Consider the following 18,360-nt stretch of genomic DNA (forward strand, 5'->3'; position numbering starts at 1 on the left):
CAAAGAGACATGTCCCATGGCCAAACAGATCTAAGATCCACAGGTAGACCAGAGTTTTGGCAACACAGTAAATGCAAGTATAATTGGATTATTTGGTTGATTTCAGAGCACAAAATAGTTTGTTCATCTAGTTAATGATACACATACTGAAGAATTTAGAAAGAATTATACAGTTGTCGGCAACTTGATTTGAAATGCAGAAAAAGATGGATAGGTGATAAAGCAAATAAAGTGTTAACTATAGACTCTAAATGATGGGTATATGGGTGTTCACTGTACAATTCTTTCAACTTTTCTGTATATTTAATTTTTTTCATCATAAAAGGTCGAGGGAAAAAGGAGAGGGGTAGGTAAGAGGTACAGCTTTTTCAACTTCAAATGTTTCAGAACAAAATAACCATATTTATATGGAGAAGCATAAATCAAATAGGGCAAAATGTTAAAAAGTGGTGAATCTGAGTGAATGGTATATGAGAGTCCTTATATGATTCTTTTAACTTTTCTATATTTACAATTATTTCAAAATAAAAATTTAAAAGTTAGTTTATTGAAAACTGACCCCTTGCACCTAGTGTCTCAGTTGCCATTTTTAGTAGAGAGGATATTAGGTCCATAGTAGTAGAGAAATTGGAACGAATGGGGTGGGGGACAATAATCAACCCGTACATATACCTGGGTGCCTACTGTATGCAAGACACTGTGCTAGGCACTGTGGCAGATTCAAAGAGGTTAAAAACACAGTCACTGCCCTGAGAGGGCTCACAGTGTAGATGAGTGAATGCCAAAGCAGTGTCTGAAAGGGTAACTGGCTGGCCAGATAAGTTCTGTAAGACAGAAGTATGAAGATTGGAAAGGTAGGCTGGAGCCAGACTGCAGAAAGTATTGAATGCCAGGCTAAAGAGTTTGGACTGCATCCTATGGCTAATGGGAAGCCATTTATAGTATCTGAGTCGGAGAAAGAATATGCTCCAAAACCGATTGGCTACATAGAACAATTTGGGCACAGTTACCTTCAACATACATTTTTTATATTCATGTACTTCTGGCCCTTGTATCTATTTCCCTTGTCTGGATGTGGCCATTAGGGGGTTCCAACATTCTGGATGCTGACCATTTTTTAAACAGCCATCTCTTCAGCCTCTGTCCCTTTCCCTCCCTCAGTCCCCAAGGGAGCTGACCATCACTCACCTCAGCCCCACTGACTCCGTAGGCAATAAATAAGCCTCATACAGTTTTTCAAACTAGCAGCTATGCTTTGAAACTCTGATTTCCTTCATGATAATCAAACCCCAATTACTACTGGGATCACTGATTTGAGTTGGAAAAAATGAATATTCAGCTAACCAACATGTGAAGGAGTGCAGGAAGCTATGTCCTGTGTGTAGAAGGAAACAATTATTCAAAGTGATCTTTGTATGTTGAACAAAAACTTAGTGGAGATGGCATTCCTGAATAGCGGCAAGTGATTAGGGAAGGCCTCTCAGACTGCCAAATCAAAAGGTGGACTTTCTCTGTCTCCAGTTTTTTCCCCATAAAGCCCATCCTCCAATCCAATCATGTTACTCCCAGTTTAAACCCTGTGCTGGCTCATCCCCCGCCTATAGGATAAAGGCCAAGCTCCTTAACAAGCAGACTTCCTTCCACAAGATACCTTTCCAGATCCTTATCCTGTCCCCTCTTCTATACTCCCAGTGGTTCATACACAGTATCTCACCTTTTTCTGAACTATCCATTTTTATATGTAACTGTTTCGCATGTGTTCGTGTTCCCTCTTTCTGGAATTCTTTCCCACACCTCTTTGTCCACCGAGATTCCAGGCAATGCCCACTCATCCTTTGTGATTCAGCAGAGTTAGACTCTGGTCTGTAAGGAGCCCACCCCTAGCAATAATTTCCTCCATCATGTTCCCAGGGCACCTTATAACATAGCTCTTTCTCTGAGCACCTTTGCCATTGTAATATAATTATTGGTTTGGGTGTCTATCTTCCCAACTTGACTGTGAGCTCCTTAAGGGCAGGCAGGGACTACTTCTAATTCATCACTTTATTCCTAGCACTTGGCATAAGGTCTGGTCCTGTATATGTGCTTAAATGTGTATTGAATAAATGAGCTTGAATATCAAGTGCTCCTTGAATTCAAACTGAGCATCTCTTGAAAGGTGAAAATTAGAATATTATGTGACCAAAGTAATCCTAATGAAGTGTGTCCGAGGACTTGATTGAAGAAGAAATGGTAGGAGGACATATTACGGGGCCTTACTGTGGGACAGTTTCTGCCCCAGGAAGCTCTTACTGGCAGTTGTTGCTGGCTAAAAAGAAGCGCAGCTGGAGTGGATGAGAAGGGCCCTTACTGCGGATTTCCCCCAAGTTATAATTCACCTTTCACCACTGAAGCAATGTTGTTTATGTAACATTCTCTACAAGGTGTTTCAACTCTTCTGAATTACAGCCAGACTTGTATTTGTATTCTGCCTGCAGATATATTTGGACAAGCCTTGTTAATGAGTAGTCATGGAAAGCTCTCCAGTTCCTATTCTCACCTATCATTATTGTGCTTAAGGGACCATTGAAAAGCTGAGAGCCAAAAAAGGGGGCAGGGAGGAGCTAATAAAAACCATCTTTTATTTTTCTCCTAGATTGCCAATATCTTTCACAGCACCTCTCATCCTACACTGTTTTATAACTATGTATCAGTAAAGGCAAAAAAGAACAATGAAGACTTTAGCAAAACTTTACACTTTGCAGGCAAGAAAAAGAGGAAGCAACACTTAGGCCTGGCATATAAATCTTTAGACATATGATCAGTCGCCACTTCTAGAAAGTAAACATTTCAGCTGTTTTAAACAAATAGCAAAAGCAATTAGCCCTCTCTGTAGACTAAACTGAGGTGTATGTTGAATTCTTTTTTAAATCGGAGTCTGTTTTGATCTTCAAAAATGTCGAACTGGTAAACACTTTGCTTTTTTTGTACATATAAATCTAAAAGCCAAGCCTAGCTTGAGGAAGATTTAAGAGACATAAAATTTGTCTGGGGTGTCTGCCAAATCTCCGCAGCAGAGACAGAAACCCTGGAAAAGCTGACATAGTCATTAACTCTCACAACATCACCAGCAGGTTTGTGCAGGGCTGGATGTACAGAAAGTCACTGTTCCTTCCCTCAAACTGTTTGTAAACAGAGAAGTAGATTATTTGCTTATCAGGTATCTGGTAGCTCGTTTTTGCCTATGTATCCTACTGGCAGGTATCCCAATTTTCAGTGGAGTAAATTTTCATTTATATGATGGACCTGCTTGTTGAAATCTTCTTTCTTTCATTTGCTCTTTCACACTCATTCTTGTATGTACACTAGATATCTCTGTCTGTCTGTCTGTCTGTCTGGAACGCATAAAAAGGGGGTATTTATAAGTATCTAGTGCAGTGCCTAGCAGAGTGCTTTGCACATAGTAAGCCCACAATAATTCATCAGATGAACTGAAACTCTACCTGTAATTTCTATGTTCAACTTATTTGATCATGGAACAGAACTATGCATTCTTTTTCCTGGAGTATTTAACAGTGAGAATTCCTTACAAGGTGATATAATTTTATTCTGACAATTCATGCTTAGGACTTCTATCCTTTGAAGAGCATCCATTTTTGCACAATGGGTATTATCTGTAAGGAAAATGAAGGAAAGACCACACAGCAGGATCTTGAATGACAATATGAACATCGATACGTTTTTGTAGAGAAAATCAGATATCTCATATTCACCTGATTGTACGTCATCATGGTAATCCACTACATATGTCTAAGATCACTTAACAATGCAAGAATACAGTGCATGCATAGGCTGCATTCTGTAAATAGGATTAACAGTTGAATTCAACCAAGGTCTTCCCTGGGGACAGATTGCTGGAAAATACATCTACGTGACATTTAAAAAAATAAATTAACCAATGACACTGGCTCCCATGAGACACATTGTTTCTTGTACATTCAATTCTATCACAGTTTTCCGTAGGTCTCTGCTGACATCCCCATCCCCAAAGACACAGAATTTCAAAACAGAAAGAAAAACAGAGAAATTGGAGCTCTTCTGTCTCTCCTGCATGAAGTGTTATATACACAAAGGAAAGATGTCTGTATATTAACACAATGTGAACTGTGACGTGGTGAGGTCATGTCGGTCTGGACTGTTTTTGTTATGCTGTGGTCACATATAACTTGCCCAAGGGAATGAACAAAGTCTGTATGCACACTGACAAAGACTGGCAGGGGGCCTCAGGAAAATGAAAGCTGTGTTATAGCAGGGGGGTTTGATTTTTTCTTTAAAAAAATGTTATTATGATTACTTTTCTTCCCATTTTTATTTAATTAATTTTCCTCATCTGTAAAATAGGGATAACTATTGTATGTATTTAACATTTTTACTCTGAGGATGAAATGAAACCCTGGTGGATTGCCTGGCACACAACAGTTAACCCATACAATCCACACCGATATTTGGTTAGCATTAGCTAAACACCTATTATGTGCCAGGCACTGGCCTAAGACTCCAAGAAAAAAGTAAATTGTGGGAGGAAAAGTGACAATGGAAAGAAAAGCAGAGAGCTGATTTTCAAAGGTTTTATAAAGCAGTCTAAGAAATTTGGATTTTATCTTGAGGACAATAGGCTGCCTTTGAACTATTTTATGTAGAGCTGGATAGCTTTAGACTTGTGATTTAGAAACATCATTCATTCTGTCAGCATTGGTGGAGAAAGGATTGGAAGGGAGGCAGGCTGGAGGCAGTAGTAATCCCGGGTACAAGTCATATGTGTGTTGCGGGGTAGAAGGGGGCAGTGTGTCCCAAACTAAGGCGATGGCAATAGGGGTGGACATGGGGAAAGCATTTTTAAATAACTTTTTGAAAATGTACAAAAATGTCATTATAGAGGATTAGCAAAAAATATGGAAAAGACTAAATAAAAAGAGAACTCGTATGTAATCCTTCTATTTATAGGAAAACTCTATTAACATTTTTTGTGTGTGTTTACCATTATGGGACTTTTCCTATGTATGTGCACACAGATGAGGGGGGCTGTGCATGTGTGATATGTGTGTATGTGTGTATGCAGACTGAGATCTGTCAGCTTTATAACCTGAATTTTCTCTTAATATATCACAAACAACTTTCCACATCATTAAATATTCTTTGGTAATATCAATTTATATGGTTACTTAGTAATCCATACATGTACCATAAATGATTTAATTCAAACCTCTAGTATTAGACATTTATCAATAAAATGTTATTTTTTCCTTTTTCTTTCCTTTTTTCTTTTGCTATTATAAACAGATTCTGGGCTAGACATCCTGGGAGCTAAATTTTTAGAAACTTCACATTTATTTTCTCAGCATAGAGCCCTAGAAGTTGAAGTGGAAGGTTGAAAGCTATGTTCGATTTTAAGATTTTTGATACATATTGACAAATTCTTTCCAGAAGGGTTGTATCAGATTACAGTCCCACTAGCAGTGTCTATAAATAGGAAGAGACCCATTTCAGAGTGATTTCAAGGATGGTGTCAACTGGATTTGGTGCGTGGAGAGGAGCAATGGATCCTTGGCAGAATATAGGGGCAGAAGCAATGTGAACTCTGTCAAGAGGAGCAAAGCAATGGGCAGGCCTAAGGAACAGGAGGCTGGGTGGGTAAATGATGAGGAAAAAAAAAGAAAGGCAACCACAGGAGAGTGGGAGAAAATGAAAAAGAAAGAAAACTCTAGTGAAGTTATACACCCAGGTCACTTTAATTTACTGCTTTATTCTGCAAAAGTAGCAAATGTAGCAAACAGCTAATCTTTTTTTAGTGTTTGGCACTCTGCGGTACCAAGGTCCAGAGTTACATTCATGTGAATATGTTGATCCATTCTTTTCATCCAGTCACCATTTATTAGGTGTCTACCATGTACCAAGTACTATTCTGGATGCTTTGGGTATGGAGATGAGACCAGGTCCCTGCTCTCAAGGAGCTCACAGTCTAGGGGACAGGCAGACACATCCACAGACCAACACACTGTGGTTGGTCTAGCCTGTGGTACCGGCTAGAACAGAGGAAGTACAGGGTCCTGTGGGAGCCAGGAGCCTACTATTGCTTCCTGTGTGCATATGCATGTGTGTGTGTGGTAGAAGGAGGGGGAGGTGTAGCAAAGGCTTCACAGAGGTGTTGATATTTGAGCTGAGTCTTGAAGGAGTTTCTCAGATGGCTAAGGATCACAGATCATACTCATACTCCTTGTATATCTGTGCCACTGCTCTCCAGGACACTCAGTAAGGCAGTGAGGATGCTCGTGTGTAATCTAAACCCATTCGTGACAACAGCCTCCACTGTTACCTTAATGGATATATGTACATAGCCTGATTTAGGCAATAATATGCTCATTTTAGCATATAAAGGATAACAGGCACGTGGCATATAGGCTTTTAAAATAGTTCAGATGACACTAATAAAATAATAATAATATTCAAGTCTACCAAGTCCAAAGACACAGACATAGAGAATGGACTTGAGGACACGGGGAGGGGGAAGGGTAAGCTGGGACGAAGTGAGAGAGTGGCATGGACATATATACACTACCAAATGTAAAATAGATAGCTAGTGGGAAGCAGCCCCATAGCACAGGGAGATCAGCTCGGTACTTTGTGTCCACCTAAAGGGGTGGGATAGGGAGGGTGGGAGGGAGACGCAAGAGAGAGGAGATACGGGGATATATGTATACATATAGCTGATTCACTTTGTTATAAAGCAGAAACTAACACACCATTGTAAAGCAATTATACTCCAATAAAGATGTTAAAAAAAAAGTCTACCAAGTCCTACAAATTCTACCCCCTAAATGTCTCTCGACTCTGTTCCCTCCTCTCATATGTTGCTCCCTCAGGTCCTCACCAACTCTCTCTGGAGCAGAGTACCAGCCTCCTAACTGGTATCATCCCCTTCCAGTGCATCCTAAAGTGAAAATCTGATCATGGCGCTCCTCATCTAAAACATTTTAATGTTTTTTTTGTTGCCAACAACCAGTATTTTCCAAATTTCAGTCATTTGAGTATTACTTGCTGATTTTCCCATATTCACACACCATGTGTACTATTATTTACTTAATATTCCTATTTAAATCAACTTAAAACTGGTTACTTTGTATGTTCAGTAAACCTTTTCCTAAGTAACCTTAGATTTGATGATGTAATTCAGTTTAATTTTTATAAGCTACATTAGAATATATAATTTATAAAATTTTAAATGTTTGTGGGAATAAAGCATAACTACTATGGTAGATGCCCTATACATTTTGAGAAACACTGGCCTATGTGAGCACATCCAAACTTATCATCATTGTGTTCAAAGTTCTTCACAAATCAGCCCTGACCTCTTCTACAATTATGCCTTCATTTCCCCAAACAATCTGCACCCCAACCATGCTGAATTCCTCAACATTGAATGGACACGCCTTGCTCTTGTAAAAATCCCATGTCTTTCACAGTCTGCTCCCTCTATCTTAAATAGAGGGAGCAGACTATCTCCCCTCTACTCTTCTCTGCCTGGCAAACTCATTATCCTTCAAGACCTATCTGTCATGTCACCTCCTTACAGAAGCCTTCTTCCTGACTCTCCCTTACATTTAGTCACTCCTTCCTTCATCCTCCCATAGCATTTTGAACCTGTCTCTGTTATACTACATACTACATTATCTCAGCCTGATGGGCATCTATCTCCCCAACTAGACCTAGAGAAAGCTCACACCTCGTGCTCTGTTGCATCCCCAACACTTCACGTGGGGCAAAGGTCATGAAGGAGACCAAGTGCCCCAGAAGGTCACTTAAAGTCTAAGATAAAATAAAACCTAAAGTACTGTCAAGGTCCAAATAGCTTAGAGGCATGACATGTTTTTATAAAGAGAATCATCTAATTCAAAGATAGTAATACTGACTACAGTTTTGGCAGACACAATTTGCTACGGCTGCAGTAACAGTTAAGCTAATTTGCTTTTGGCAGCTACTTCACAGCAGACACATACTGACATAGAAACTAAAAGCGAATCATTTGTGTTTTTGCCAAGATGGTCAAATATATCTCACAATAATCTCTCCTTACCACAAATAGAAAGTTAAGAACAAAAGTGAACAGCAGGACCAGCAAACCATGGTGGACAGAGCATGGGCTCTGGAGTCAGAAATCTGCACACCCAAATCCCACCTCAACTCTCCTTACAATCTATGTGACTTTAGGTAGGTTGTTTAACTTCTTGACGTTTTAGTTCCCTCTTCTAGAAAAATGGGAAGACTAGTACCTGCTTCATAAGACTCTTAAGATAATGTGACAAAGTGCTTATGATAGCACCAAAACATTTATGGGCTCAATAAATAGCAATCATTATTGTTGCCCAATGAAATGACTACAATTCAGGTAATAGGATGCACAAGGACAGCAAATGCATTTCTTAAGAAAATCAATTTATATCACTAGGCTTTAAAAGTAACAACTATAGAGTGTAGCTAAGAACAGCCACAAACAAAACAGTCTATAAGACAAAGCCCTTCTTGGGTTTAAATTAAACTCACACCTGGAACATACCACCACACTTCTTTGTGTTCTCCAAGAATTGATCTCAAATCAGGTTCCCCTAGGATGAAAAAACAAAAATCACCCAATCTTAATTTGTTGTTCTTAATTTTATGATACAGAATAAAATCCAAACTATGTGGATGCTTTAAAGTGTCCTATTACTATGATCCCAAGCTTTTCAACACTATTTCTTCCGCAATCTATCCCTGCTGACACGTTTTACTCCAGTCAGGGAAGCCCACCTGTTATACAAGTGCTCCCTCTTCTATCTACCCTTCTCCAATTCCAACCCCAGTATGAAGAAGCAGTTTCTCCCTCCTCTTTGCCCATTTCAAGTCTACTTTACTCTTTCGAAACCCAAATTAAAATTCATCTCCCTCCCAAAGCCGACCAGGATTGATCTGGAAGGTAGATGAGAGTTTCAAGCCTTCAGCACTTCCAGGGTTAGGCTTGACTTTCCATAGATCAACCCCCCCAACCTCATCGGTATCCCCTTCCACTAACTCCTAAGCACTTTTCGCACGCGTTTGTAATAATAAAATAATACAGTCTCGTTTTGCGCAGTCTACTTTATTCCGTAGTTGGTGTGCCCCTTAAATATTTGTCAACATCAATCTTGCTGGTTTTTACAATAGGTCTAACTCGGTTTTACAATAGGTCTAACTTGCCTTTTATTTTCATCAGAACACTGCAGTGAACCTTAAACACGTATTTCTCAAAAACGAGATTCCTTCCCTCTTCTGCTCCCCACCTCTTCTGGAAATTGAGGGGAAACCCTTTTTGCTCCAAAGACCTGGTCAGGGAAGGGGCAAGCGGTTGGAGGGGCCAATAAAGAGATGGCGACGATCCGGATCTCACCATCAAAGGGGCGGAAAATGAAAAGTTGACAAAAAGTCACGCCCGGGGCGTGGCAAGGAATTCCCATGGCCCCAGAGGAAAAGGGGTGTGTGTGCATTGGGAGGGGTGTGTGCCCAAACCTGAACTGCAAATTGAAAGAAGAGAGGAAAAAGAGATCGCCCAACTCCTGCAAGCAGCAAGGAGAGTCCAGACGCCGCCCAGGGAAGACCCTGGTGGAGAACCCTAACTTCAGATGTCTGAGGAGGCACAAGGCCGGGGTGGGGGATACGGGATGCCGTTGTGGAGGAAAAAGACAGCGGGCAGATTTGAGGGAAAAGAGAAAAAAGGCCACGCTCCCGAGTCTCCAGGGAAACGGGCGCGGTGAGCTCAGAAGCCCACCCCGACTCGCGGGCCCGACACCCGCCCCCCCGCGGAGGCGGAGCTGGGCGGAGTCAGGGCTGAGGCCCGCGGCTCTGGAAGCACCCTCCTCCCTAGACCCCCTCAGTCCCACAGTCCCCAGCCTCAGCCGCTCAGGCTTTCTGTCTCTCTGACCTCCAGCTCCCCGGCTACCGAAGCTCAACTCCTTATAGAACCGCGGAAAATCGGGCGGGGGCGGCAGCTTCCGGGTGGGCGATACCCTCGCGGCGCCCCATGCCGGGCGACAGTCTTCTGAACTCCCCTCCTGGCGCTGCTGGCTTAGGCCCGGCGCCCAGGCCCAGGCCCAGGCCAGACTCTCACCCACCCCCACGGCCGCAGCTGCGTCTCCTATTGGCTACTGGTCACCAAGGAAGCCGGAGGCCCGAGCCCTTACCCTCATGGGAAATGTAGTTTGAAGTCTCTGGAGGTTGTTCTTCCTGGTGGGGGGAGGGAGGAGGGTGGAATCCAATATTGACATTGGCGGAGAGACTCAAGTGAAGACAGGGGATTGGGGGAGATGGAGTCAAGACACTTCTTTTTATATACCCACAATTCCTTCCCCGCCAGCCCCCTCCCGCATTTCCTATTGTCCCCAGTTTCGGCTCGAGGAGGGTATTCTGGATGTTGTAGTTTGGAGTGTGCTGTCTTAGAGAATCTCCCTTCTTGGGGTATGGGGTTGTGCTTGTGGGGACAGATGAAGGTTGTAGATTGATTTTACTGTTGGTTAAGCTACTTGCATTTGGGGGGCAAACACTTTATTTTTATTTATTTATTTATTTTTTTGCGGTACGCGGGCCTCTCACTGTTGTGGCCTCTCCCGTCGCGGAGCACAGGCTCCGGACGCGCAGGCTCAGCGGCCATGGCTCACGGGCCCAGCCGCTCCGTGGCATGTGGGATCTTCCCGGACCGGGGCACGAACCCGTGTCCCCTGCATCGGCAGGCGGACTCTCAACCACTGCGCCACCAGGGAAGCCCTGGGGTGCAAACACTTTATATCGTGATTTGAAATTCTCATTGAGTTTTGATTCAGTGGCTTTTAAAAAGTGTTATTTATGCTCTGATAAGCTTAGAATTTTGACTGGACCTTTAAAGTTGTCAGAGTGTGTTCTGTGTGAACCATGTGCATTAGAATCACTCTAAAGTTTCTGGAAAATGTATACTTTGTTTTTAATTGGGAATCATATTTTTTATTTTGAAATGGTGTCACAGTAGGCATAGAAATGTGATTGAAGCCAGCCAGAAGAAACCTGTTTAACCTATAATGAAGCCATGCTATGAAGAACAGTGGCCACAATCATTGGTGTAATATAGCAGCTTAGAACAGATATACAACTTGAATAATAAGAAATAACTGTATATTTCTTTAAGAAACTATCTTTTTAGTAAAACGTATGTTTAAAGATGTGGATAAAGGAATATGTGGGACACCAAAACACTTTGAAGTGACTAAAAAGTTGAAGAAAATGGTTGTTTATTAAGACTAATTTCACTCCTGACTGTTGACTTTTCTTTTCTTTATTAGAGATGAATCCTTATAGCTGAATGGATCGTTACAATTGGGTTACTACAATTTTACTCTTAAGGACAACTTTTTGACCTCCAAGTGGAATGAAGGGAAAGAAAGAGGAATTGCATTTTGCCAAGGTAATTGCCTAAAATTTTAACAAGTGACATGAAGGAAGAAGATGATTTAATAGTTTCAATAATTTATTCAGCCAATTGCTTTGTGCAAGGCCCTGGACTAGTCACAATTGATACAGAATTGGAAAATAGTCCTTCCTCTGAAGAGCTCATAATCTAAGAAGGGAGATAGACTATACAATGTGCAAAGTGTTCTAAAAAGTTCTATACAGGGTTCTGTAGGACCACAGAAGAGGAAGAACTCATTCCACTTCTGGAGAAAGAAATGCTTGAATGATGAGCCTTGGTGAACCAGTAAGATATTTGTCATCTTTGGGGCAGGGAGGTTAATCATATTCCATACAGAGAAATAAGGATGTGAGAGAGTGCAGGAAACAAACAAACAAAAAAACTTCCATACTGCAGGAACTAGATGGGGCAGGAATAGGGGCCCATTCCAATGAGTTCAAAATATAACCTGAAAGCAGTAAAGAACCATCAAAGGATTTTAAGCAAGGAAATGATATGATCAGTTGGATTTGATGACAATTTGGGTATGAAAAGGGAGGGAAAGGAAGGCGTCCATTGTGACTCCCAAGTTCTGATGTGGAAGAGTGAATGGTAGTACCATTCATTGAGATAGGGAACCCAGAAAGAGTAGCAAGTTTTGTGAGGGATAGGAGGGATTCAGTTTGGGACATTTAAAAATTTGAGGAATCTGTGTAACGTTTGTGTGGAGATGCCTCGTAGGCTGTAAGGAAATGTAGGTCTGAAGCTCAGGAGAGAGGTCTGGGTTAGAACTAAACATTTGGGAGACATCAATAATAAATAGTAATTAAATAAGTAAATATGAACTAAATTTCATGTAGAGAGTGTTTAGAATAGTAAATTTGAGAAGGGCAAAGATTCAGTATAGAACCCTAGAAAATAACCGTATTCAAGTAGTAGGTAGAGGAAAACATGCCTTCAAAGGAAGCTTAGAAGGAATGGTCTGATAGATGAAGCAACAGAAAACAAAGTAGAATCACTGGAATATTGTGCAGAGAGGTCAAATAAGAGGACAGAAGAATAACAAGGAACTACTCATTCATCCATTCAACAAATATTTGTTGAGTACTTACAACATTCGAGGCACAATTTTAGATGTTGGGAATAGAGGAGTGGGGAAAAAAAAAACAAAGCCCAGACCATATCTCTTTCCTTTGGAGCTTATATTCTAATGGGGGAAACTATCAATAAATAATTAATAATTAAAATACATAGCAGTGGAATTCCCTGGCAGTCCAGTAGTTAGGACTCTGCACTTCTGTGCTTTTGCTGCTGGGACCCCAGGTTCGATCCCTGGTTGGGGAACTAAGATCCCACAAGCTGTGCAGTGTGGCCAAAAGAAAAAAAAAGAAAGAAAATACATAGCAGTGACACTTAATATTTCTACAAGGCTTATTGGAATGTGTGTGTATGTGTATTTACACATACAAAGGTGAGACGCTTGATGTATTGTTGGTAGAAAGTATGCTTGAAAATACATCCAGGAAAAAATGCTTGAGTATAAGACGAATTTGTGAAATAGAGACCCAGGGTAAATCAGTCTGGCTGTATTTATAGATCAATTGGTAGGCCAAGGTTAAAGCTGAAGAGCCAGTGTACAGCTGAAGTCATGGGCAGAGTTCAGGTTTATAATGTGGAAAGTGTTTGGCTTCAGTCTTCGACTTAGATGAAGGCTTAGTCGATCTGTTGCTATCTTTACAAGTCAGTGTGGATCCATGGTTAGAGGACCATGGAACCAAGTTTAGGGCCAGCCTGTTATTAGTGTTAGGCCCCAGTGTTATAGCCATGGTTCTCTCTGTGACAAAGATCAGAGCATATTTCTGACCAGCGTGAAAGCTCATTCTGAGGCTGCCTTTAGTCCAGTGTGGCCTGAGTTATACTCATTGTGAAGTCAGTGTACAAGATTTGGGTTCAAATTTTAGCCAATATTAGGATTTAGTTTATATAAGAGAGGATGTGTTCTAACATCAGTGTTGGGGCTCAGTCTGTGGACCACCCTTAGACAGATCACATCCAGGGTTAGGGCTCAGCTTAAGGTTTGACTTTAGTTTTTGGTCCGTGTTGGAATCACTTTCATTTCTAGGTTTGGGAATCAGTAAAGGCCAGTATCATAGCTCAGTCGGGGCTTACAGTTCATGCTGATTGTGTTGCCTGGGGAAAGGCTAAATAAGAATTTGAACAGGATTTATGTTCAGTCTTTCATCAGGTAAAGTTACAATTATTGTTCATGGTTAGAGTTTATTTTTGGTCCAGTGTTAGGCCTCAGGCTGTGGCCATTGTTAATGCACAGTCAGTGTCTAAGTTTAATATTCAGTTTGTTGCCATGTTAGGATATTACCTATCATGTGCCCTAGTTTTGTCTCAGACCAAAGTTAGCATTTCATCTATGGACAATGTTAGAGTATAGTTTGTGGCCAGGATTTTAACGATGAATATGAACAGAATTTGGGATGCATATTTGCCCAAAGTACTTCCAAGCTGTGGTTTCTGACTTTAGCCAGTGTCAGGGTTCTGTCTTTGCCCATATTGGAATGGTCTGTGGAGCTAAGTCACAGTGGCCAGTGTTGTACCTCATTCTGCAGCCAGAGCCTGGTTCAGTCAGCGACCTGTATTAACATTTCATCTTGGCCTGTGTCAGAGTTGATTCTGCTGGTAGCTGTCCTATTTTGACTTTGTGTAGAGTTTCTGTTCAGTGAGTGCTGGTGTTGGTGCTATCTGATTAAGCTTTTGATTTTCTATTAACATTCTGGCTTATATAATTCCAGTATTGTTCCATACACAATACACTTATTTTTGTTTATTTAGATACTTGAAAGAAGCTTATCATTATTAGTAGCTGGATTGTGTGTTAGGAGATTAATTTGTCAAACATTCTTAGATAAGTTCTTTAATAATGATATTAATTTTATTGAGCTCCTGCTGTGGCAAGTTCTGTTGATTGGTTAACCCAAAACCTTTAAAGTACCCCTTTTCCTTACCTTCCTCAAAATATAGACTCTAAAAGCTAATACACACACACAAAAAAAATTAACACTACTTTTCTCAGGTGCTTTTTCATCAATGAGGCACAAAAAGAAATATGCTTTGACTTATGGAAAAATTTATTTTCCTGATTAAAGGGACAAAAATCATGGCCAATCTTCCTTCTATTTCTTTTGAAAAAGCTTTATTTATGCATAATTGATATACAAAAAAAATTCCACATATTTAATATATACATTTTGGTGAGTTTGGACATATGCATATACCCATGACACTATCACCATAATCAAGGCACTGAACATATACATCACCTCCAAAAATTTCCTTCTGTTCTTTTGTGGATTTTCTGTGTGTGTGTGTGTGTGTGTGTGTGTGTGTGTGGTAAGAACATTTAACATGAAATCTATCCTCTTAACATATTTTAAAGTGCACAATACTGTATTTTTAACGATAGGCACTATGTTGTAAGTCTAGAACTTATTCATCTTGTAAAACTAAAACTTTATACTCACTGAGCAATAACTCCCCATTTCCTCCTCTTCCCAGCCCCTGGCAACCACCATTCTTTTCTCTGCTTGTATGAGTTTGACTATTTTAGTTACCTCGTATAAGTGGAATTATGAATATTTGTCCACCTGTGTTTGGTTTTTTCGCTTAGCATAATGTCTTCTATGTTTATCTATGTTGTCACAAATGGTAGGATTTCATTCTTTTTAAGGTTGAATAATAGTTTATGTATATAAATATATCACATATATATATATATGTCAATGATATGCCTATTTTTAATTTTTGGTGGAACCTCCATACTTTTTTCCATAGTGACTGCACCATTCTCTATTTCCACCAACAGTGTATAAGAGCTCCAATTTCTCCACATCCTCAGTGACACTTTTTTTTAACTGATTTTTTTTCTTTCCAGTTTTATTGAGATATAATTGACATACAGCACTGTATAAGCTTAAGGTGTATAACATCATGATTTGACTCAAATACATCAAGAACTGGTGACCACAATAAGTTTAGTGAACATCCATCATCTCATACAGACGCAAAATTAAAGAAATAGAAAACAAATTTTTTTCCTTGTGAGAAGAATTATTAGGATGTACTCTCTTTTTCTTCCTCTCTCTCTCTTGCTTAAAGCAAACAAGTAATTTTCTTTTTCTTTCTTCCTTCCTTCCTTTCTTTCTTGGAGTATACTTGATTTACAATATTGTGTTAGTTTCAGGTATAGAGCAAAATGATTCAGTTATTTTTTTCAGATTATACTGCATTATAGGTTATTACAAGTTATCAAATATAATTCCTTGTGCTATACAGTAAATCCTCATTGCTTATCTTTTATATATAGCGGTTTGTATCTGTTAATCCAGTACCCCTAATTTGTTCCTCCCTCCCTCCCTCTCACTTTGATATCACTTATATGTGGAATCTAAAAATAATACAAATAAAACTATATACAAAAACAGACTTACAGATGTAGAAAACAAACTTATGGTTACCAAAGAGGAGAGGATTTACTGTCTTAACACCTTTCATATATAGCATACAGCAGTGTCAATTATATTGATCATGATGTACATTACATCACTAGTACTTATTTATCTTATAACTAATAGCTTGTACCTTTTGACCACCTTCATCCAATTCCTTCTGCCACCCCCCACCCCTTGCATCTGGTAACCACAAATCAGATCTGTTTTTCTATGAGTTTGTTTTTGAACTATAATTGATCTACAATGCTATGTTAGTTCCTGGTGCACATACAGCACAAATTCTATATTTCTATACATTTCAAAATGATCACCATGAGAAGTCTAGTTACCACCTGTCCTCATACGAAGATATTATATAGTTATTGACTATATTCCCCACACTGTGCATTTCAAATCTGTGACTCATTTATTTTGTAACTGGAAGTTTGTACCTCTTAATCTCCCTCACCTGTTTCTCTCCTCCTCCCATCTCTTTCCCCTCTGACAACTACCTGTTTGTTGTCTGTATCTATAACTCTGTTTCTGTTTTGTTATGTTCATTCATTTGTTTTGTGTTTTTAGATTCCACATGTATGTTAAATCATACAGTATTTGTCTCTCTCTACCTGACTTATTTCACTTAGCATAATACCCTCTAGGTCCATCCATGTTGTGACAAATGGCAAAATTTCGTTCCTTTTTATGGCTGAGTAATATTCCATTGTATAAATATATACCACATCTTCTTTATACATTCACCTATTTTTTTTTTAGATTCCATTGGTCTTTTGCTTTTTATTTTTCTCAGTAGGACATATACATTCACCTATCGATGGACACTTAGGTTGCTTCCATATCTTGGCTATTGCAAATAATGCTGCAGTGAACATAGGGACACATATATATTTTTGAATTAGTCTTTTCATTTTCTTTGGATAAATACCCAGGAGTGGAATTGCTGGATAGTATGATAGTTCCATTTTTAATTTTTTGAGGAATGTTCAGACTGTTTTCCATAGTGGCTGCACTAATTTACATTCCCACCAATGGTGCACAAAGGTTTCCTTTTCACCACATCCTTCTTAGCACTTGTTATTTGTGTTCTTTTTGATAATAGCAATTCTGACAGGTGTGAGGCGATATCTCATGGTTTTGATTTGCATTTTCCTGATGATTAATGACCTTGAGCATCTTTTCATATACCTGTTGACCATTTGTATGTCTTCTTTGGAAAACGGTCTATTCAGTTCCAACTGAATTTTATGATTGTTTTTTCTTTAAAATGCCATTTCATTTAAAATGCCATTGGGGGACTTCCCTGGTAGCACAGTGGTTAAGAATCCACCTGCCAATGCAGGGGACACGGGTTTGATCCCTGATCCAGGAAGATCCCACATTCCACAGAGCAACTAAGCCGGTGCACCACATCTACTGAAGCCCATGCACCCTAGAGCCCACGTGCCGCAACTGCTGAGCCCATGCAGCACATCTACTGAAGCCCATGCACCCTAGAGCCCACGTGCCGCAACTGCTGAGCCCACGCAGCACAACTACTGAAGCCCGCATGCTCTAGAGCCCACGTGCCGCAACTACTGAGCCTGCATGCTGCAACTGCTGAAGCCTGCGTGCCTAGAGCCTGTGCTCCGCCACAAGAGAAGCCACCACAATGAAAAGCCCATGCATCGCAATGAAGAGTAGCCCCCACTCGCTGCAACTAGAGGAAGCCCACACACAGCAACGAAGACCCAATGCAGCCAAAAGTAAAAATAAAATGCCATTGGGATTTTGATAGGTATTGCATTGGCTCTGTAGACCACTTTGGGTAGTATGGACATTTTGACAATATTAAGTCTACAATCCATGAATGAGGGATGCCTTTCCATTTATATTCATCTGCTTTAATTTCTTTCATCAGTATTTTATAGTTTCCAGTGTATAAGTCTTTCACCTCCTTGGTTAAGTTTATTCCTACGTATTTTGTTGCTTTGATACTATTGTAAATGAGATGTTTTCTTAATTTAATTTTCAGATAGTTTGTTGTTAATATATAGAAATGCAACTGATTTTTGTATCTGATTAACCTTTTACCAGAGTTTGAGGATTACCAATGTCCAGGTTAAAACTTACTATGAAGAAGGTTTTAGGGCTAAGACTGTAAACATGTTTCTCAGGTTGGCTGCCAATGTTATATGTCAGTCTACAAATAAAGTTAGTGTGAGAATGGGCAACACATAGGATCCAGCTTGTGTTTAGATTTAGAGACTCAGGCAGCAATCAGGGTTTGGGGCTAAGGCTGTTGCCAGGGTTTGAGTTTAGAGTGTTCATGTCCTATTGTCAATTTGGGACTTGGACTCTGGCTAGTGTGCTTAGCAGGCATTCTGGTATCAGTAGTAGAGT

General features: G+C 40.0%; 2 protein-coding genes across 24 annotated transcripts in view; one reads left to right on the plus strand and one right to left on the minus strand.

Moving 5' to 3' along the window:
• The window catches only part of ENOX2 (ecto-NOX disulfide-thiol exchanger 2), a 303,972-nt gene extending 293,799 nt beyond the window's left edge, over positions 1–10,173 (minus strand). For 4 of the 8 annotated variants that reach the window (XM_049704372.1, XM_049704375.1, XM_049704371.1 and 1 more), the window contains exons 1-2: positions 9,971–10,060; positions 8,591–8,639 (exon numbers count right to left, since the gene is read on the minus strand). The gene's annotated coding sequence lies outside the window, so the exon portion shown is untranslated. Of the gene's footprint in view, positions 1–8,579; positions 8,640–9,970 lie in introns of those variants that run through there. The other 4 variants (XM_049704376.1, XM_049704374.1, XM_049704373.1 and 1 more) reach the window with 4 other exon arrangements.
• Positions 9,582–18,360, plus strand: part of ARHGAP36 (Rho GTPase activating protein 36) — a 155,241-nt gene continuing 146,462 nt past the window's right edge. For 5 of the 16 annotated variants that reach the window (XM_049704379.1, XM_049704382.1, XM_033416209.2 and 2 more), the window contains exon 1: positions 11,358–11,479. Coding sequence is in view for 4 of the 16 variants with exons in the window: in XM_033416204.2 (XP_033272095.1) it covers positions 11,444–11,479 (36 nt within the window). In the remaining 12 variants the exon portion in view is untranslated. Of the gene's footprint in view, positions 9,800–10,408; positions 10,536–11,356; positions 11,480–18,360 lie in introns of those variants that run through there. The other 11 variants (XM_049704377.1, XM_033416207.2, XM_049704380.1 and 8 more) reach the window with 8 other exon arrangements.

Source organism: Orcinus orca, chromosome X (assembly GCF_937001465.1).
Source record: "Orcinus orca chromosome X, mOrcOrc1.1, whole genome shotgun sequence".
Lineage (NCBI taxonomy): Eukaryota > Metazoa > Chordata > Mammalia > Artiodactyla > Delphinidae > Orcinus > Orcinus orca.